Source organism: Nilaparvata lugens, chromosome 5 (genome assembly GCF_014356525.2).
Source record: "Nilaparvata lugens isolate BPH chromosome 5, ASM1435652v1, whole genome shotgun sequence".
In the NCBI taxonomy this organism is placed as follows: Eukaryota; Metazoa; Arthropoda; class Insecta; order Hemiptera; family Delphacidae; genus Nilaparvata; species Nilaparvata lugens.
The window spans coordinates 50,168,417-50,192,217 of NC_052508.1; the positions used below are offsets into that span (position 1 = coordinate 50,168,417).

A 23,801-nucleotide genomic window follows, 5' to 3' on the forward strand; every position below is an offset into this window, starting at 1 on the left:
TAGTTGTTGTAATTCATTGGGTTGGCCGAGGGTTCTTTTCAATAATGCCAATAAAAATCTATACTTTTTTACATATTTTATTTATAATGCAGATGACACTAATGTAATAGCATTGGCAAATAAAACAATAAGGTAGTCCTTGTGCTATTTTTCTTCCAAATTTATAGGTGACAAAGTCCAAGGTTTTAATTTCACTATTTCCTTATATTGAAAATCGAAATACAGTTAAATTGATGGAATAAAAGATTTAGTCCACTCACTTACTTTCGGGTTTCAACAACCCGAAGCTGAAGTTGTAACATGTCTAGTTCATTTTCATCAGTTGAAAACGGATTCTTAAACCCCAGTCGATGACTTAATTTATTTAATCTCATCATTTATTTATTTTGACTGCATGTCAATTACGCACAGACGTTCACCTTGATAGGTCACAGTTTCCACCAATAGCGTTGCTCGACTGTTAGTATGAATACTGCACCTCTTTACTTTTAATTTTAGTTTACCAGGGATTGATAATGGTGTAATAACCGAAACCGGTATCTCGATCTTTAATAAATCTGTGGTTGGAGAAGATCTAGTATTTTTATCTACTGCTAATTATTATTGGACAATACAAATGTTCCTGTGATGTTTTGATAAATGATTCAGATTATTTTAGTTGTCATCTGCATGGTATTTTTTTAGGATAAAAGTATCAAAGAATCAAATCAATTTTACAATAACATTCATTTTTCAATAATGTAAAAAATGTTATAGAATAAACAAGGGTTCTGTATTTGATATATCTTATAAATTATTCGCCTGTTGAAATTAAAAATAGAAGGGAAATTTTCGTTTGATATTCATTAGAACTAGAATACTTCAGGTCATTCAACTAAAGAGTATAGACTCAAGTTCATATTCATAAATTCATACAAGTTCAGTTCAATACAATACAATACTCTCAATTCAGTAGTGCAATAAACCAATAATAGAAGGTCATGTCATGGAAACAATAGGCGCCCATTTACTATATATGCCTATTCGTATGTATATAATTCCTAGTTTTACAGGCGCCAGACAGGAGTTGAGGCGCCACCTATTAGCAATGGGTAAAATCACGGAGAATGCAACTGCTTCCATTCCCAGAGACATAGCAATAGACAATATAAATTATAGAGAGCATGATTCGTCAAAAATTAGATGATGAAGCTGTTTGAAACTGATTCGAGATCATCGATCAGAGCTGCAATTACAAGTAGCTAATTCTAGATTCTAACTGCATTGGGAAATCCCATAAAGCTCTATCATATCATAATTATAGAGAAAATGTAGCTTATTCTATGCTATTATCAAGGTCTTATGAAAAAACCCAATCTTCACGGTTTAAAAGTAAAGCCACAGAGGAAGGAGCCCTGTCCTTCATTATTTTGTGGTAAAGCACAATCTATTAAAGTTTCAATATAAGATCTACAGCTTGAAAATGTTGATATAGTGGGTTTAGGGCTAATAAAAATGAAGGCTAGAAATTGTTTTACTTAATTTTTTTTTCAAACATCACTTGAGTATGATAAAATTATTCCAATAGAACCAAATACCAAGATAATAATATCAGGTAATATTTTCATATGTATAGTTATTGTAGTGGAGCTGCCTTCAAACAGGCACCAATACAACATAAATAATAAGGACACAATAATATTCAAAGTACAATCTGATGTATTATTTACAATATTCACCTATGTAATTTACTATGATGGGAATTTGATGCGGAGCTATTGATATTAGCATAGAATACAGATAATAAGCATACAAGAATAGTCTACCAGCATAAACGAATAGCTCAATGAAAAATTATTCATAATAACTACCGTATAATAAATCGATCTTTCTCTATGAAACTAGCGTATGCTTTATTATTATAATAAGTACGTAACAACAAACATAATAAATAAGGCGTTGTCTTTACAACACCTTACCAATATCCAAATTACTCTCGTCTTGATACCACAAAATTTGACAGAATAACATTTTGGCCAGAGACTCGATACAAATAGCCGCATCTCTAGCTTTGTGAGTGAAGGTTCGTACAGATGCAGTGGAAATGTGAGCAAACAGACAACCCATCTGAGGTTAAGGTTGGCCCAGTCAAATGAATACACCGGGGGGCTTTACACACGAAATTTGTTTGAAAAGGACTAGTAGCCACTGACCATTGCCCCCCCCCCTGTCCCCTTGCTAAGGCTCCAGATCGATTTGTTCTATTTGTGTGTGTGTGTGAGTGAACCCGCCCGTTTTCATTGTTATAAAATGAACGCGTCGATCGACCTTCCCGTACATGAGTGTGTGCACTGACGGATGTCAAGAGAAAAGGGGTACCCGGTTCGAGCCCCTCCCATGCACTGCAATCAAATTTCCGTTAAACCCCATATCTGCGAAAAAAAGTCATATATATTTGTTCGACATTTATCCAATCTGATTCAATTTGACGGATTGGACAAATATTATTGATTATGGCAGAAGAATATATTTGATCAATTTGACAAATATTTATTTGTCCACTTTTGATATTTTATTCAAATCATATAATTGGATAGGATAAATATTTTGATTTCATACAATTTTCAATATTTATTCAAATTCAATTAATTTGACAGATGCTATGAATAATATTCATCTATGCAGCAGTAGACCAGACACAATTGCATTAGGTCTATAAATGACTTTCTCTTACACTGAGTGAACCCAATCTTTTTACTTTTCATAGAATTTCAGTTGAGATAGCATCATAGTTCCTACATACGTTTCGAGCATATTTTTGAGAACATTTCTGACTCTCTCTACCCTGGCTACTGATTGGTCGATACTTGAACTACCAACTATGAATATTTCAATTAGGCTATGAAAAAACTGTTTTTACGTATTTATTTCATTCCACAATCTTAATATCAAATCAATGATTGGGAAAGAATCAACAGGATAGACCTAAAACTGTTTATCTCCCTAATTTTGATTAAAATAGTCTAAAAATGGTTATTTTTATTTTTCAGTCCAAATTTGCATTATACTAAAAATGTTGTATCTGGATTGATATAAAAATGAAACAACTTCACCAAATTTGGCTAATATTAAGCGAGCTTCACTACACTCAAAGAAATTATAATCAGAGAAATTACTTTTCTATCATCAAATCCAAATGCAAGGGCTAAGAAATTTTTGCAACGAATTGTAAGAGTTTACTTTAATTATTAATATTAGTTAATAATTAATCAACAATATAGATGAGAGCATACAAGAATCAAAAGTTTCAATGTCGCATGTCCTTAAGAAACACGTAATTCTTCGTTTGTCATTGATTTCAAAACGAAGACAGAGAGTATAGAATGTACATTCTAATAACTACATTTTAAAAGTGCATTCCATAATCTCTGCTTCAAGAGCCGTATTTATTATCGTTTTTCAAAACTGTCTTGGCGTTGCACACCTACATTGCTACCAATTACAGAATAGCTAAATTCTGAGGCGAGAATATTTCCTATTGGTTCAATATAGCATGCTTGGCTTAGAAAGTTATTCCTTTATAAATTAAATGCCACAAATTAAGATTGACACTAAAGAGTAATGTTCGGAATCCGTGTCACATTCCATGCAAATTCAAGCAACGTTTTTGATTTTTTTCTCGCCGAACCAATTATTGTTAATATATTAGTATACAACGAATTTAGGCTGTGTAGTTTGATAGAGTAGTTCACAGTATCTAGCAATGCGTATGAACTTAATTAGCAGGTCACATCAACTTCTTTCAATTCAATAGCTGATTGCGATACAGTCTGATGAGAATAAATGAGCTTTTAATCGAAACTAGGCTAAGTTGGTAGGTTGTAGTCGAGAAAGAAGAGGTTGAGGTCAATGATTAGTCGATAATAAATCAATGAACGTTGAATTCGGGTATGAATGACAGAATAGCATTTTTGTTTATAACCGACCCGTATTTTGTTGAACACATAATATGAGATAGACTATCTTTTACCAATTTCGTAGTAGTTGTTATCTGACAAAAATTTCAGTTGAATGAAATGAAATTGAAAATGTTCTGAAATATTATGTAGACTATGTAATGAGACTATGTATGTAATTTGTAAACTACTGAATGAATTCGTTTAGTAAACCGGATGAAAGATTCATTTCATAGACACGAATACTATTCATTATACATTATACTATACATTTTAATATACAGTAAAAAATAAGTCAATAGTGCATGAGCTAATAGGAAAATTCCTTAAAACTCATGTATGCGTCGTAGTCAGATGTTAGAAAATATATTAAAAAACCCCAATGAGATCACATTCAAAGATGGTTTGAGAAAAGAAATAGCTATTTTTTGGAAAAGAAAGTATTTCTTTTGGAGGTAACATCATAAAGGAAAATGAGCGGAAACCAGATTAAAAAGAGGGAAATGGGTAGATAAGAGGAAAAATAATAGAATATTTGAAATGTGAAAAACAGAAACATTTCGTAATAGACTAGCGGAAATTTACTGACGTTTCAGGTTGCAGTGGAAAAACCAGATAAAATTGATTTGTATTTGAAAAACTGAGAACGTTGAGAAAGAGTAGCGACAAATGAAAGGGATCTGACGCTACCTATTTAGAAAAATTCAATGAGCAGGAATAATTGGTTAACTATGGCCGAAGTACCGTAATGATTACTTGAATCAGTGACTCACTTTGATAACTCAACTGGAATGAAATCAAAAATATTTATTCGGTCGATTTGAGGTAATATCAGGATTTTAAGAGAAGAGATTCGATTCACTTAATCATAATAATTCAAAATTTAGATAGAAGTTTTTCTGACTGATCAAGATTTCAATTATTAATTTATCCATCATGTAGATTTTTTATCCACTTCCCTCTTACCACGAGATTAATAATTCATTCATTTATACATCATTTCCATGCTTCATTGTTCTTATGATCTTACTTCAATTTTGTTTGCGATCCAATTATATTCCAAGCATTTCTTACTCAATTTTCGACAGTCTTGGTGCCGGTTGCACAAAAGCCAGTTAAATTTTAATCGTGATTATTCCCACGAGAACCAATCAGAGAAGCCGTCTTATCAAAAAGGCCTTCTCTGATTGGTTCTCGTGGAATTAATCACGGTTAAAATTTATCCGGCTTTTGTGTGACCGGGCCTTAATGGAAATCTATAAGAATCTTGTGATAAAACGGGAGCAGCTGATCTATAAATTAAAATATAATGTAACTCAGTATTGTTTGCTTTTGTAATGCTTTCAACAAAATAAATCGAAGTCAGACTGCGGGTTTCTCACAACAATATGAATAAATATTGACCCGAATTCTGACAAGGCTTTGGAAGTGTGATAACTTAGTATACAGAATATTGCAGTAATTCTCTTGCTGACAAGCGTGTAAATAAATGCACCCAAATGCCAGGCTGAGCGTGAATGAATGCAGTCTGTCACTTTTTATAACAGCAGAGAGATGAGTTTGTGAGAGAGATGAAGTGGGAGAGAAAGTATCAAGTTTGCGAGACAAAAGGATAGATCCTTCTAGAAGATGTCTTTGAAAATAATATGAAAGAGCATGCTTTATTATCCCAGCAGATGAAAGCACTCAAGTGACAAGAGCTCTTGAGTTTGTCGATAGAAAGAAGCTTAACCTTAACCTTCAAGTCTCTTCTAATAAGACCAGAAGAGTGCGCAAACAGAGTTCTCATCATTGCAGCAAATTATTGTTCGACTTCAATTAAGGATGGAACTGGGACACCGTCAGTCGAGATTATTTTTGAAGCTGAATGGGTACTCTGGAAATTTTCTCTTTTGCGTGAGAATTTATGTAGTTGAGTGATTGTGAGAGAGTGCATGTATATAGTTGAAAGAATGAAGAGAATATGAAAGAGAAATATGATACTTCTCTATTGATTAAACCGAATGAATTGTAAAAAGCTCTGGGATTCACATTATTGAAAATTCCATCAATTTTACATCATTGACAGCTAATTTTGAATTTTCAAGGTGGAAAATTGAGATTTCGATAATATGAGTTAGAATGAATCACACCGTCCTTGAATTCTCCAAATTTATAACTCTATCCCTATCGGGACTTTGTCCTATTATTATGAGCTCTCCGAATTTCCAATCTATTTGTTCAATACAGCAAAGTTCTATCAATGAAATTAGAACCTTATATCCAATTCAATTTTTTTTCAATTCGAATGCAATGCAATCACTAGAGTTAATCAACAATATTGGATGTTGGGTTTGCAGAGTAGATTTACTGTAATGAAATAATTGATGAATATAATTGCACCAAATTAAAAACACGAATGCTCTTGAAATGTATAAAATACATAGAGGATAGAGCCTTGGCCCTCTAGAGTCTACATTTTTGACAACATAGCTTCTACCCTGATATATCTTGTAAGGTTATAGAGTGCAAATAAAATACATCTATCTATCTATCTGATATGATTTATCTCCCACTAGGCCTAGTACCTTAACTACGAGCAAAGAGGAAGAAGTATGATATGATACTTTGTATTTTAGAGTAATACTAGACTAGTTAGGTACACTAGTAATACACTTATAGGTTGGTGTTACTAGTAACTATTAGTAGTTATAGGTGAACCAATAGTCATTACCTATTATAATATTGATGTTACACTGGTGAGTTTCACTTAAAACCATCAGCATTCCTTATAGTAACATCAATGCACCCCCCATCCAACCAATGCTGACAGTTTCAAGAAACCCTTTTTCAGAATCCAGGTTAAAATTGGGTAACATAAAAAATCCAGGGTAACACTGTCCGAAGTACTGAGCACGATGAATATGACATGAATGTATTATTATGCCATTTGATATCTTGTACCACAGATCTAACCGAGTATAATGTTTAGTTAGTCTATGCTTCTATATAGCAGACATTGACATGCCCAATAGATGAATATGAATATTGATTAATAATATTAATATCAAATTCACATTCATTTCTTGACAAACAGTCGACCAATGATTGAAAAAAGGACCCCGAGATCGATATACAGCCTGGAACCTCGCGTTGGATATACCAATCGGCAAAGCTCTTTCTGTTTGTTATCTAGCCATGACGAAAAATTGATTTTGGCTTCGGTCCCACAACAATAAACAATTCAAATGTGATGGAACACGGCTTCCGTTTCTTTAGCAAGATTCAATTGAAATTGTCAGCATTGGCTGAATGGTGTTATCTATAAGGAATGCCGACCGATTGTAGTGTCTCAGTATTGAGGCACAAGTGGATCCAGATCTCCATAAACAACCGTCCACTGAAATGGGTCAACATTGAATGAATTTTCTAAAATCGGCAAGTTTCTTATAACGGCATTTTCTAGTGATCATCGAAGTGATAGCCTACAATGAAAGTTGAGGTGATGGTTCTTCCACATAATATACATCATACATTGAATGAATATTTTATAGGCCATATTATGTAATTTGATCGGCAAATAACCAATGTACCCAACAAATATTTTTCAATTTTCAAGCTTCAATGTAGTATCAAATTTCCACATATGGTCCGGTTGCACAAAAGCCTGTTAAATTTTAATCATTATTGAAAGTATTTGAACCAATCAGAAAATGCTTTTCTGGAAAAGAGCTTCACTGATTGGTTCTCGTGGCATTCAATCACAATTTAAATTTAACAGGCTTTCGTGCAAATGACACTTAAAATAGCAAATCCTGATCGCATTTCAAGGCTTTTACTTACTTCTTGCACAGGGGCAACTTCAGCGTACAGGGAATATCCTGATAATCTTCAAAGAAGAAATTAAATATTATTTGAAACGTTGATGTTTGGCATTGATAGGATTTAGTCGAGAAAAATTACTAACCGCACAATATATGTGTAGATAAAGTGAGCACTATCAGACTGATGAGCAAAAGTAATTATTCAATATACTTACTATACAATGTGATTCAACTAAATGTTGATCTCTCTTATACCCATAGTAGCCTCACCACCTAGCCTACTCAGACTCATTTTAGTTTCAGTTTGGTGGATTTTTCATTACTAACAGAAAAGAGCCTTTAGTATATTTCAGCTGAATTATTATTATTATTTGATAGTAAAAAGTAAAAACTGAATAAAATAAAACCTCAAATACTTTACTTTCGAATGTGTGGATTATGAATTATTTAGGCTAGAACACTGCTAAAACAACCAGGTGGCACTTCACATGAATATTCATTTCATGAACATCAGGATTTCTCAATATCCCCTATGAATTCTATACAAGGTAGAATAACTACACTATTGCAAACAGTTGTATGAAGATTGCTTGATTATATTTAGTAAAGTTTATGGATTCATTGACACAATGAAAATTAAATCTTTAAATGAACAAGCTTTTTTCGAAGTTTATACTACATCTATTGATAAAAGGAGTGAGGAACTTACTTTCCTAGATAGCAAATACAGTACAACGCAGCCGTAGCAAATTTAGCGCAGTGAATGATTCATATCCTTTTTTGATAAGCCAGTTCAACTTGAGTGCAAATATTGACAGCTATCACATGAACTGGCGGTAGAAAGTTGTCTAAAGCTTTGACTTAAAACTTGTTCACGATTTTTCCATCCAAGATTTGTGATAGGATTTAAGGGCGTTTCTGGGAAGGTAATGAAGGCTTAGATACGAGAGTGGAATGATGACTTACTACAGCCACTTATCATTTTTCTCAGCACCACCTTGAAAAATGGATGGAAATCATTTCTTCAGAGCAATATATCCCAGGAGTACGTCCAGGAGGATGAGATCAATAAATTGGTTCACGAAAGATCTCTGAGATGTTTTAGCCTAGCGCCCTTTTCTTTCCAGTATTATGATGCATTTGACCTACCGGTAATAAATGAATATAATGGTTCATAGAAATCAACGTCATTAGAAAGAATTATTAAACAATAAAGATATTTAAAAAAATAATTTTTGAAAATAGACTACTTCAACACGCAGTTCAGATATAATAAGAGCTAATCAAATCTCATTTAAAAGAATACCTTTTCTGATAGGCTACCTGCATTTAATTTTATTTTAATCCTGATAAATATCTTGATAATTCCAGTTATTAAAAATAATTAAAGCTTATAATATGATGTCATTCTAAAGAAAAAAAATAACAAGGAAATACAATATTATGTTTTTTTAATTAATACCTACAGTTTAGAACCCAGCAGATATGTAATTTCGAAGAAAAGGTTTCTGAGCGTTTCCAAGAGCACGTCAGTAAAAACTATAAATTAATGGAAATGGACAACCAAGTTGGTACCATTTTCCACAACCCACAATAATTATTGTCTCAGGTGTAACTCCAATAAAATAAGTCTGGATTAAAATTTCGGCGTCGCGTAGGCCTATTCCTGAAGACTGAACTTCTAAAAAAATTAGGTGTTAACCAACAAACACCCACAGTCTCGTATCACTGCCATCAACGATTCTCAACATAGATTTTTAGAACATGACTTTTTTGATGATCATGATCTTTGGATCCTTCTTACTATAGTGATGGCCACGTTATAATGACAGTAGTTGATTAACTTTGATGTTGCTATATTTGTCTATCATTCCACAAAGCAGGTAGTATTATCCTTTTCTAGCTCGGCAACGATGCCAAATCTGTTTTTGACAATGTAGAAATATAATTAATTAAGACAAAGAATCGGCAACGCTGTTCTCCTATCTTTATTCACTGCCATTATAACGTGGATCTCACTATAGTGTCTTGTAGCTGCAGTAAACGCACATTGCTGCAGCATGTAGTACAGTTAGTGTAGTTTGATCTGAAATCTGCAATGAACCTCAATACAGAAAATATAAATTTAATTAAAAATGATAAGCGTGATGTGCAGCCACTGCCAACTTCTGGTTGAAAAGATTATCGTTGTAAATGTAGGTGCTCTCGTTTAAACCTGGATGGTTTCTATAAATGCAGCAGTTTGCGTTTTCGGTTTGCAGCATCTCACACCCCAACAGAGGCTGCTTAATCCATAGAGATGTAAATTTAATGTAGAATAATTATTGTAACACACACTAGACAAACAAAATGAAATATTTCATCTTTCAGCTGTTTCCTTTCTAAGTTACAAGAATTCCATTTTTATTGAAACAGGTCTCTGATTCAAGCATAGGTCAGGATAGGCGTTGTAGTCATCGTCAGCTTTGGATCGCAGTGTCGTATAGATTCTATTTTATATAGTACCGTAATCAGAAATGAATAATAATGATATTTTTCTTCAGGACTAGGTTTTAAAAATTTCCCCCTAATTATACAATAAAACTTGGGTTGCTTCAGGCTCCAGCGGGGCTCATACATCTAACTCATATCATACGACACATAAAAAATAATTTTCATATTTAAAAGTGTACTGAGATTTATATTTTTATTTATATATTAAAAGTAGTCCTAAAGAAAAAAGACAATTATCATACGATTATAGGTCTACCTATACTTATCTTAGCATTGCCACACACGATATTATAATAGGCCTCGCCTAGATAAAGTAAATAGTAAAGTTCCCCTTCATATTAGCCTACTCATAGGTCTATTTATTGATAATGATAATAACTGTCGCTGAGCATTGATACTGTTTACAAATTGACCTAAGAATCCAGTAATGTTATGGATCATCCGCAGTCGCAGAAGACTGAAGAAGCTCTTTTTCACAGCGATATTAAAAACGAAAAATGATATGAAACCATTGAAAAACTCACCTATTTTGGCGAGACTGGCCAGGAAAATCCATAGTCCTATGATGAAGGGGGCCTCGACCCTTTGGAATTCAAAGTGAAACACTTTGTAGCTGGCATGGCCTCCAGACCCAGCGTCGCCATGATCGGCTGAATCAGCTGATCGCGGCTCACGATGACCCTCCACTGCAGCGGCAGACGACAGTCCCAACAATGTACAAACAACTATTATCACAACCGACCCAAAATAAGAGCCCATCTTACTGTTAGTATGTTCAAAAATTAGACTAAAACTTACTGACAATGTCACACATAACAACAACAAAGTACGATATCGATTGATCTAGTAACAGTAGTAATGATTTTAACAAGAAGTAGGCCACTAATTTCTTCTAAGCGAGTAATAACAGGGGTGTCAACAGATGCTAGAACGACACGGGAAGCAATAGCTGTTGTAGAGATGGTGGCTGTCATAGCCGGCCACTGGAAGCGCAACTGAGATTTCCATCGCGTCCTAACCTCACCACGCTACGAGACCCAGCTCCACCTTCAAGGTTTGAGCAGCGACTGTTTCGTATTCTGCTGTTGGCGTCGTGAGAACGTCACTAGCGCCCCTAGCGGCTAACGCGCACTCTCAATAAATCGTTGAGCAAGCGGCAAAAGAGAAAATTAGCGTTGCAAATTTCCCTGCGCCCTGGAGTAGGGTGGCAGCACTGCTGGAGTGCGGCGTCAGCTGTCTAGGGGCCGCGAACTCCCCCATCACTGACAAGCAATATCTGTTTTTTTTGTTATTATCTCTTTACTACTCTACTATATAGGCTAGGCATAGAGCCACAGTATACACACAGTATGGAAACTTGGCTAGTACCCTGTCGCAAAAATCCGCCATCTTGTTAGGAAGTGCTGCATTGTAATAGTATTGATGGAAGGTTCGGATCACTATAATGATCCGGATCAATTGATCTCGTTCACTGCCACGAGCTAATCAGAAGACCAGGATTAGAACTTCCCAAGGTCACGTGACGTGTCTATAGTGAGGTCCATGTTATAATGACAGTATTTGATCAACTTTGGTTTAGGTATCCTTGTCAATCATTCGACGAAGCCGGTGCTACTATCCTTTTCTAGGTCTACAACAATGCCAATTATGTTTTTGACGGTGTAGAAATATAATTAATTAATGCAGAGAATCGGCATCGCTATTCTTCTATCTTCATCCACTGTCATTATAACGTGGACCTCACTATAGTATTTGCGCCTTGTAAAAAGCATTGGTTAGATAGGCGTTTTATTGACAGTTTCCATTCTGTACTTATTCTGTGATAGAGCTATCCAGGGGTAGTAGACACCAACTAGGGTTGCCACCCGTACTATATAATAAAGTATTGTACTTTATTTGAAGGTCTTGTACTTTATACTTTGTAGGCAAGATAAAGTACACAAAAATACTTTATTTTGCTCAATTAAGTACTATATAATCAAGTACGAGGAAATCAAAACATTTTAGGTTAGTAGAGTGGCGGAGACTGTCAGATTTAATCTAAATATTGGCTACATTTTTTCAGTGCATGTGATGCTGATGAGTTCAAGAATTTGTATAAAGTGGTTTCATATTTAGTCTATCCCTGCCACTTCAGCATTTGTGGAAAGGGGGTTTTCGGTAATGAATAATAAGTGGAGAGATGAGAGGAGCAAAGCATCTTTGAATCTCATAAGAAATAATGAACTACGGTACCTAATGATTTATTTCAATTTGAATGTTGATTGCAAAGATGCTTTGCAGCTCTTCACCAGTAACAATTATTTATTGATGATGACCAAAAGAAATAAGAAATATATTTTCAAGAATAAACTAATTGATTTTTTATTGAATTTGAAATTCATTATTAAACTCATTTTGTATTCCATTATATTCAATTATGTATTCTATTTTGAATATCCATTCAAAATTATTTTATTTGCGTGGGCTACTTATAAAAGTTATTAAAAACATAAAGCACCCTTTATTTATTTCTTCCAGGAGCACATTCAAGCTCTAAAAAAAAAATACTATAGGCAATAATCAGCCTTGTGGAGCACTTGATAGAAGAAAACCATAAATATATTGATATGAATGCTATTATGACGATTTTAAACGTTGGAAGCAAAAGTAAAATAAATTAATGAAAAGAATATTTCATATCTACACTACAGCAAAATTAAATAGTAATAAACTAATAAATATCATACAATTCGATTTAGATAATCCAATTTTTGATAAAATTATGCAAACCAAGAAATATAACATAATATAAAGAATAGTCTTATATGTACACTAGCCGTCAGGCTCGCTTCGCTCGCCATATCCGTCTAGCCAGGGGGCTCCACCCCTGGACCCCCGACTGGATCGTCCAAAAATGGGATCAGCGGGCTCGCTTCGCTCGCCTGCATGTAGACCTCAGCGGAACCTCTGTACCGAATTCTGGACCCCCGACTGGATTGTCCAAAAATGAGATCAATGGGCTCGCTTCGCTCGCCTGCATGTAGACCTCAGCGGAAACTCTGTACCGAATTTGAACATCTGTATGTCAATTTGATCTCGAAGAATACCTGTTACTATATCGACGTATCTTACCTAACCTGTGTACGGTACTGATTTTTTTTTAATATATTTCCATCAATTATTGAAAAAGGTGAGGAAACGCAGAAAAGCTGAGAAAACGCTAAATTTGGCTAACTGAATACATTGGTATTTAGGAGGTTCTGGATAAATGCATTTCAATCTTCAACTTGGTGCCAACCTAACAAAGTCAACTCAACTTAATGCCAACCTGTCAAAATTTTTAATTTAGTTACCAGAACAACTGTTTCGAAGTGGTACTCTCTCTAGATTATAGTTCTATATTAACATATATGATATGGACATTTCAATTATAATTTTAAGATATTGGAATAAGAAGAATATACATGCTAAAAGAACTTTAAACCCTTAAAAACCACCCTTAGAGTTAATATATCGCCAAAAGATTTCTTAGTGCGCCTCTAAAGGGCCAACTGAACATACCTACCAAATTTGAACGTTTTTGGTCCAGTAGATTTTTAGTTCTGCGAGTGAGTGAGTGAGTGAGTCAGTCAGTCAGTCAGTGAGTGAGTGCCATTTCGCTTTTATATATATATATAAATAGAAGATAAAGATAAATCAGTCAATACTTTTTTATTTATTTATTCGTTTTTCATTTGAACTCGAAAATGGCTAAAATAAGCTGAAACCGGTCGTTCTTTTAAAATATTTCATATAAAATAAAGGGTGCTTTTTGTTTTTAATAAATCATTTAAAATTTCATTTTGAGAAGTACACATAACTTTGACCAGAGGGGTGCAATTTTTTTGCATTAAGTTTCTTAATCTTGTGTACCTCAAATTATTTTGCAATAGCCTAGAGTTGATTAAATTGTTGAAGTTTAGCAATATTATGCATTTTTTCAAGGCGTATAACTTACATTTTGAATTTAGAAGACCAACTCTAAAACTTTTTTGATTAAATAAAATAAATTATATGTTTTTTTCATGATACTATATTAAACAATTCTTCTGTACGAGTGTGTGCTTTGTAAAAAATGAAATTAATTTATCTTTTCAATAATTAATTATTATTTTCATCATACCAGTATGTAATCAATAACTTTCCAAGCTATCATGTTCTTATTTGGATAATTTGAATTATTCTATCATTAATCATTATTAATAGAATAATTATAATTGATTCAAGTAATCAGTGATATTCATGTCAATAATGTGTATTCTTGTGAGTAACATATATAAGAATGCCACAAAAAACTATGCTGACTTTTTGAATATACAGGCAAAAATTACTTGTACTTTATTTAAACCCAATGTACTATATTTGTTAGGCCTGTGATTACCAATGTACTTTATTTTTCTTTAAAAAAGGTGGCAACCCTAACACCAACAGACACAATCTTAGAAAATATAGAATGTGCGCAAAAACCACATTTTCATTGAAAAATGGATGGAATTTAAGCTCCAGCACTATACCTATACCCTGCAATCTCAGTAATATCAATTCATCTATATTTTTTTTTCAACACATCAGTCAATGATTAGCCTTTTGCAAAAATATATCATTTTCAAATGAGCTTTTATTTTATTCGTACATAGCCTAATGGTTTCATATAGAACTTGAATTGATTTTCGCTGGTTGGCTACTGAAGGGTACTAGAGTGAGCAATAAAATACCTACTAAAATACGGTAACACTCGCACTGAAAAAGTTCATAAGTTTCCTTTCCTTAGTTAACTTTGAGTACTGTATCTTCATACATTGAAAAATGCAAAAGCATCTTAATCAATGTGAAAACATTTTTAAATAGGTACGGAACCGTAAATATGGAGAAACAAGAAGACATATTTTTCAAAAAAAAGACAACTCTGATTCAATTCAATTTATTTCACTAAAAACCCAAAATAATACTAAGTTTGACAAAATAGTGCCTTATTTGAACAACATGTTGGACAGTGACAAAACTGATAAAAGCGTAAATAAATAAAATAAAAAGGAACGGGACAATATATCAAACAATGAGACAATGAAATAATTCACTATGACCCTAACTAGTATTATAAATGATAAATGATTTATAAAAATTCTTATTACGATTAATATGATCGATTGAAACTCTTTCATCAATAGAAAAGTCGTTGTTGGTTATCCATCTTGCTTTCACTATTATTATTACTAACGTATTTTTATGTAACTTTAAAGTGAACAAAAACACTCACATTCTTTTATGTAGCGACGACCGTTTCGTGCTGGTATTGCACATTTTCAAGCCTAACAGAAACTGAGTTTGAAAATAGTTGGGCTTGAAAATGTGCAATACCATCACGAAACGGTTGTCGCCACACCAAAGAATGTGAGTGTTTTTTTTCACTTTAAAGTTACATAAAAATACGTTAGTAATAACAGAAAAGTTGTATGTTGAGAAAACATACATCCTTGTGTTTCTTTCCTCTGTGCCCTATTGGGTCGGTTTATAGTCAAAATAATTTCATATGCCTACACATTATATATATTATATTAATATAATTATTTATACGGAAAACAATATTATTATGGTTGCAAATACTAATCGTTCTAATGTGTCAATGGTATTTGGCGCATTTTTAATCCATTCATGTAGCCTATATGATTTTGGAAAGAAATATGGAGAATGTAGAATCTCGACATTAATGATTCTATATTATAACCTATACTCACAACAAAGTGTTGTCTATTTTTATAGTGTGAAGCCCCTGGAAAGTGTAGACTTCCTTCACAGCATCATTTCTATTTTAGTTAAATTCACAAAAAAAATATTTATTTCCTACAATAGCATTACTTTTATATTCTTTTCATTACAATTTTCTGACAGGAATCACTACAGGTTCATATCAAAATAAATCCATATCGAATATACAAAATAAAAATGAAATTTCATGGTAGCATGATTTTGTTACAGGTTATTATAGCCTAATAACAAATATTATCCATGAACTAAATAACATTATTAGAGTGAAAAAACGTCAAAACATTGAATATTTCACTTTTGAATTATTTTTGACGTCACTAAATTCTATTCTATTTCTAAATAGAATACATTTTAAAAATTTTCGAAAAGGCATTTAAAAAAAATAAATTGCACTATAGGCCTATGTAAGCCCATGCTTGAGAGCAACATGTCTTCGAAGGTTGGATCTCTGCTTGGTGCAATAGGTGCAGACAGGACATGAGAACTGCGGCTCCTTTCCACACTCATATTTTAGGTGAGAAGCCAATGCTGCTTTAGATTTGTAGTGCTTGCCACATGTGAAGCACTGGTGCACTCCGCATGTAAGAAGTATTGGATCTGTAATAGCAAGTCAATTGCAAATAAAATAAATTTTTTTAAGTCCAGAGTTGGAAAATTGTATAAATCATTTAGCATCAAGATAGGGAATGCATCACAAGGAGAATAAACATCGAGAGAAGGGAACTTACAATAGAGAACATTTATTAGATTCAAATAATTTTATTGATCCTTCTCTCATGAAGAGTATTAATAAAGTATATAATTGAACTGCTGAATATGAACTCTTTCCCGCTTTGTTTTTTTTTTAGAGTGAGTTTCGAACTCCCTCACTCTATATGTAATTTTGCCCGGCGCCAATCAATCACTATGAATTGATAAAATATTACTGTACTATATAACTTCACTCACTGTGTGGATACTTATATTTCAGTCACAGAACTAATATTAGAAGAAAAATATAAAAAGAGATAGAACAGGGTCGTGTGTAAGGGAATGTATGAAGTGAAAGGCAAAACAAATGTTAATTATGAATTTATTAATACACTTTAAATTGAAATGAATTTATAAAAATTGATTAAAATATAGTAATGATTTAAAATATACAAGATGATTGAGTTTTGAAAGTACTACAGTTCAAGTTTAATTTTATACAGTAAAATTTAACAAACAGTTCCCATTTATTTAGTTATTTGAAGAGTAAAATGTAAAATCTAAATATTGAACACCTCTAGTTAAAAATACGATTACAGTCAAAAATAAAAGAATTAATAAATTTTAAAGAATGATTGTGATTAGAGGAGCCTTGCTTTAATAAACTATTATTTGTGCTTGGAAGAAAATTTCGACTGTAAGCTTCAAGAAGTTAATTAAAACTGTATCTACAGATTTGTATTTAGAAAAACTTAATAATTAAATTTGCTGTTTACTTTGATGCTATGTAATTTTATATACTTATTTGGGCTTTTTAGGGTGGAGTGGTGTGGATTTGAAATAAGAAAAATTGAAAATTCTAAATACAAACTCTAACTGGCTCAGTCAATTCCCTATAGGATAATTGAAGTCTGAAACCAAAGAACCACTCCTACACTGAGCACTGTCCAAAATCCAAGAGACTAACCTCGCAAGACATGGTCTGCCTGCTTATATACTAGCACCACGATTTTCCACCCCTCATCACCCTTCGCCCTCTAGCTCCACCTACACTCAAACTCTTCAGCCTAATATTCAGTTTACAAACTGAATTCAAATATCAATTTAAATTTACTATAATGTTTATTATAATATATCATTTTAAACTATGGCTCCCCTTCATTATTAAAACAAATGATATCATACATTTTACCAATATTTAAACTCTGAAGTTTGGATACTAACAATCGAATACATACTCATCGAATTTGATTAATACAGTAATCAATCTTATAAATCTAATATGGAAAATACTTCAATAATAAATACATGAAATGAAGAATAAAATACAATGTCATACAGTACATCATTACAATAAATTGAATTGAATAAATCAAATTAATAAGATACTTATTAATTAAGCAGGTTTCTCATACTCATTGTATAACTATACTAATTGTCAACATGTTTCAATCAAACATACCTAATTATATTTATAAATTCATCCTTAGCATAAGAATCCGGATTCAACTAACTCACTTAGCTTTTAATAATATTATTACATTATAATTCATTGTACAACATATATTTTTTGAATGATTTATACATAGCCTAACCTACTTAATGACCTAATCTATATAGACATCTACTCATATCATGTTTATTCAAATAATTGATCATCAAATAGTTGCTTCAATAATAATCATATGCCAACCACGTGGTAACATTGTAGCATAATGCTAACCACGTGGTAACATTGTAAACTACATAATATCTATATTCTACTACTCTCCTAACTGTATATCTATATTGCTATATGCAATCTACATTTACCTGCCATCAACTTACGCTATAGCTATATACAAGGGTTAACACAAAACACAGTGGACCATGTGGTTTCTATTGTAAACGTGTCTGTAAATAGTGTTAAGAATATTGTCAAGTTTCTATGAAAGAATTGATTTAGTTTCAAACTATTTTGAAAAGAATACCACTGTCGTCTGGCTAGGTAGGCTATTCAACTGTATTCTCAATAGTTTTGAGAAACGGTTCTTTTTATTATTCTAGCTCTAGAGCGTCCATATTCTTACAATACAATATGTTTAGAACACATGTTACAACAAATAACAAAAATCTACAATTTTTCAATTTTAGGAGAGCACGTGGTCACCATTTGTGGATCAAATAATAATCTTTGAATTGAATAAGTGAGACTGACAAGAGGTATTGACTCCATGAGGTTTTATGAGGCATAATTGAAGAGACTTGAAATGAAGTGGATTTTTTGACATTTCAAGTCTCTTCAATTATGGAAAAGTTCAACAAAATCAATATTAACTCTACAAACTTAATCATTTATGAGGCATCATTATTAATTAATTTAAATTTTTTTGGATGTTTTATTTAGTAGGCCTATACTTGAATTTTCTTTTTAAATCAATTTTATTCACGTGTGCTTAAGATTTGCAAAATATTTGTATGAAATTTGAAATGATTTTAATTATTATGAATTTTATTTGATAAAAAATAATACATAGTAAGAAGTTATGCAAAATAATAATCCTTAAATAAACGAGTAACTGATCTGTTGATTGTCAGGAAAATTATTCCTGTATATTGAATGTATCCTACTGGTCACTGAAGTTGCAGTAACCATTATTTTTTCGTAAACTACAGATTGCGCGAGGTTGAGTGGTGGTAGAGAGGACTTGAAAGTCCTTACTCCGCCTAATAATTTTTTTCATTTAATTGACAGAATATAACATTTTCTATTACTCTAGTCCATTCTACTACTCTAGTCAGTTATATAAAATATGGAAATTGAAAAATTTTTAAATTTACTATGAATAATCAAGTTTTGCTATGCATGATTTTGTCTATAGTCTAGTCAATGCTATGGACATACTGAACTACTGACCACAATCTTTATAGAACTTCATTATTTAATATCTAAGAACAGGGATATTCTGGATACGGTATGGGATTTTCAAAATGTGGAGATATGGGATTATGATAAAGGATTTTCAAAAAACACACCACAAAATTTTTATTTCAGCATATCAATTATAATGATGAAATAGTACTACCTACATATTATTTCAACGAAACAAGAGATCTTCCATTTTATCAATACAAAGATTACAGAATTCATAAATTTAGGAAAACCAGATAATTGGATTGAAAATGTATCTTAATGTTCATTCAAATAGCAGGCTTATTAAACACAATTTCAACTATAGAGAGAGTAAATACTTTAATTATTTAAAGAGAGCAGAATTCATAAATTTATAAGAAGCAGAAAATTAATCTATCCTAATGAAATATAATAAATATAACCTATCCTGATAAAACATTATTAAATATAACCTGAATAAAACCTAACCCCTGACCCTATCACATTTAATACTTTAGATTTATTTGTCATCTTCAGAACAGAACATAAACATGTGGTTCATTTCATGAACATGTTCAGAAACATGTGGTTCAAAGCAAAATCCTAACCCCCTAACCTATCCTTTCACATTTGAAACATCAAAAAACATAACTCTACCTGGACCCTAGCCCCTTCTAGCATATTGCAATTTTTAAGCAAAAACCTAACCTATCCTAATGAAACATAATAAATATAAACTAAATAAAACCTAACCCCTAACCCTTTTAAATTTAATACTTTGGATTTATTCATCATCTTTAGAACAAAAATAAACTTGTGGTTCATTTTCTAGAGCTGAACATATCCATTTTATGATGTGCAAGTTGAATATTGCCAACCAAAGACCTTAAAGAGATATCTTCAAGGTCTTAAAATGCATCTATGTCTATGCATCTTTAAGGTCTTTGTTGCCGACATGCAATCAGCTGGTATAGTGAGGTCACGTTGTAATGGCAGTGTAAGAAGAAAGGAGAACAGGGTTGCCAGATCTCAGCCTTGCAACAAAAACAGCTGATACTGGTATATCTGATGAATTTAACTGTTCATTATTTTTGAAAATAGTTAATCATACTTTATTTGTCAAATATATTTCTTTAAGATGTGATAATAAATTTTCATTATTGAAGAGCTTTTTTGACACTTCAACCTTCCTTGCAATTGAATTTTCCATATAGCCCTTGGCAACTGAAGACGATTTCCAGCCTCCATGTCATTTTAAAATGAACAATCCCCACCTTCAACTAACATTGAAGCTGATGTTAGTCTTAGTGCATGGCCGGTATAACTTTCAGGATTATCAAGTCCAAGGTACTGAGCTACTTTCTTTGGCACAGCAGCTATAGTATTTTTACCTACATGCTGAGATGAACACTTTCCCTGGTTGTACTTTATAAATAATCTTTTACTTATCATAGTTGATGGACGAAGTGATATGTATTTGCGAATCAATTCACAAGGGCTGAAAGGGCAATCTTCATCATTTATGATGAAGCTTCTCTTCGAATGAGTTTTTCCTTCTTCAAGGAATACTGCCATAAAACTGCCATTGTCTTTAATATCATCAACATTTAGTTGTAAAAGATCATCTATTCGGCAAGCTCCAAAAATACCAAAAGCCATAATAGCCTTTGTTAGAAGCCATTCACTGTCTGGAGCTTCTTTCATGAACTTTACTACTTCGTTACCTGTCAGAACGTTTGATTTTTTAGGTTTGTAGTTGACATTGAGCTTTTTCAGAAATGTAGTGCATAGTGTAAATGATTTTGAGTCAATGTTGTGCTTCACATTGAGACAACTCTTAATCATCGAAAAATTGGACCAAACTGTACTAGCTCTACATACTTTAGATAAATTGGTCAAATACACTAATAAAATTTCATCACACACTTCTGTAGGCACAATTTCCTCTTCATTCAGCCATTGAAAAAATTTTTCGTAAGCATCGTCATATCTTTTCCTCGATTTGGTTGGTAATAGGTCTTCCGTAATCTTCATCGACTCACTCATCTTCTCCATTTCTGAAATTGAGAACAAAAGTTAGTATAGGCATACCGATACAAAAGACCCTACATAGTAAATTACCTTCCTAAATTTGTTGCAGACAGTGCTTTCACATTCAAATATTTTCATTTTAGACACTATATTATTTTTGAAAAATGGTAGGTCAAATAGAAATTGAAAAATAAATAAAATTCAAACAGCCTATTTTGATAGTTTGAATCTTGGTTATTTTAGTGATGAAATTACTAGTAGTTCTGTGAACAGTAGACCTCGCACAGTTATAAACTGCAGCCTCCTCTTATACTGTTCATCAGAGTAAATCCTGTCTGTATGTCGTGTCGGCGAGATATCTGTGTGAAAACGGCTAATGGCTGTTGGGGTTGGTGTATCAAAAATTTAACATCAAAAGCTAATCTCCTTCAAGACATACTGTCAACAGGACAGCCCGAGTTCAAAGCACAGAAAGCTCGAGAGACAATGCTATGTTATTTTAGTTATTAATTGCATGCGTTATTGCACACAATCAATAGTTCATTTATTTATTTATTTACAATGGAGACAACAGGTTTCCCCAAATATGTCTCCCTAACAATAAAAATTGTACAGATACAAAAGAAAAATGACAAATAATACAAAATTATGCAATAATAAATAATACAAACAACGAAAATACCACCTAATTTAAAAATGAAAAATACAAATATTTCAAATACTTATGAAAAAAGTAAAAATAAAACAAATTGAGAATTCAAAAATCCAAAACTTATAAAAATTAAAGAATATAATAACACTTAATGAACAAAAATTTTATCAATAGAATAAATAACATTTATAACTGAATGACGTCCCAAACCAATATGCACATCCACACTGATACACTAATTATTAATTTATTCGATCAGATCATGCTTACACAAGATTTAATTATTATCATAATAATGCTTTCCGGAATTTAGCCCAAGAAAACCAGAAAACATCTAGGCGCCCAGATAAGCTGTTATAAAAGTTCTTTGCATCCTATTTGATAGTGCATAAAAATTGCATTCAATGAGGCATGCAATGAGGCATGCAATTTATAGTCTACACAGCTGCGGATTTTTCATCAAGTTACATTGAGATATTGAATTGCATCATAGCCACCTCTAATACAAGGCCCCAGCCTACGATATTGCAACGTCGCAGTGTAGGCCTAGAATCTAATATATGATTGGTGGAAAATATCAGCTGGTATTTTTTAAAATATCTTTCACAAATCATGTATTAGATCCTAGGCCTATTGAACAATAGGCTATTTGAACAATTTATTTTACAATTCAAAGCCAAGCAATATCCCTTGAACAATATTACAAAATAACACATCATGTTGTTCAATCCATAATGATATCAGCTGAAAAATTTGAAAATTGGTGAACTAGGACCCCATAAAATTGCGATTTTGCAATGCATCACGGGATTGTGTCATGACCTGATTGTAAGACCTTGGGCTGAAGATTCGACTTATGCAGTCTCTGGTGGTCAAAATATGAACTACGTCAGTGTTTCCTATTTCTTGTTTTCATTGGCAGAGATAGAACAATAGTGAATGAAACTGATTTTAAACACATAAAATGTAATTTTTGAATGTGTGACTGTACTTTTAGGAAAATGAAAACCTTTTGGTATGTGGTAATGTATTCAATATTATTGAAAGAAAGGAGGTGAAAGGTTATAGGATAGTGATTAGACAAATGTTCTCTGCGTCATCTGCATAATTTACTGTACAGATCAAAACAAAATGCATAATATAAACATGATCGTTCATGATAGTTTATAATAATAAAATGCCTATTTTATACCCAATATCTACATGCTCTCTGAAGGAATTAAAATAAGTTCCTCTTGTTTTGTGGGTAAGTTATTATAAGTTTTATGAATCAGGTTTGATTTCATGTGAGATAGTCCACTATAAACATTATTTCTCTATAGAATTCCAATTGCCTGTTAAAGAGAAAGTGACAAGTACATACATGTTTTATGATTATTCAAATGAAATATTATAAATAATACAATCCTAATATACAATGTGTAGTATTATAGCCTATCATGAAGACAATAATTCTATGACCAGATTTTGGACCTACTGCTATGAAATGTTGCTGGTAGTTTATTTTGCCTATAGTTTTTATTATTGGTAATAAGAAT

General features: G+C 32.4%; 1 protein-coding gene and 1 long non-coding RNA gene across 14 annotated transcripts in view; both read right to left on the reverse strand.

The window, feature by feature from the left end:
• The window catches only part of LOC111054054 (probable Na(+)/H(+) antiporter nhx-9), a 153,940-nt gene extending 142,593 nt beyond the window's left edge, over positions 1 to 11,347 (reverse strand). For 2 of the 13 annotated variants that reach the window (XM_039428553.1, XM_039428562.1), the window contains exon 1: positions 10,756 to 11,337. In XM_039428553.1, coding sequence (XP_039284487.1) covers positions 10,756 to 10,990 — 235 coding nt within the window. In that variant the 5' untranslated portion in view covers positions 10,991 to 11,337. Of the gene's footprint in view, positions 1 to 10,755 lie in introns of all 13 variants that reach the window. The other 11 variants (XM_039428561.1, XM_039428559.1, XM_039428554.1 and 8 more) reach the window with 10 other exon arrangements.
• A 5,728-nt stretch (positions 11,348 to 17,075) lies between these two features.
• Positions 17,076 to 21,811, reverse strand: LOC120351400. The gene is made up of 2 exons (XR_005571364.1): positions 20,855 to 21,811; positions 17,076 to 20,766 (listed from the first exon to the last, which is right to left on the reverse strand). It is a non-coding gene; the product is annotated as an uncharacterized LOC120351400 (long non-coding RNA).
• Positions 21,812 to 23,801: the final 1,990 nt, after the last annotated feature.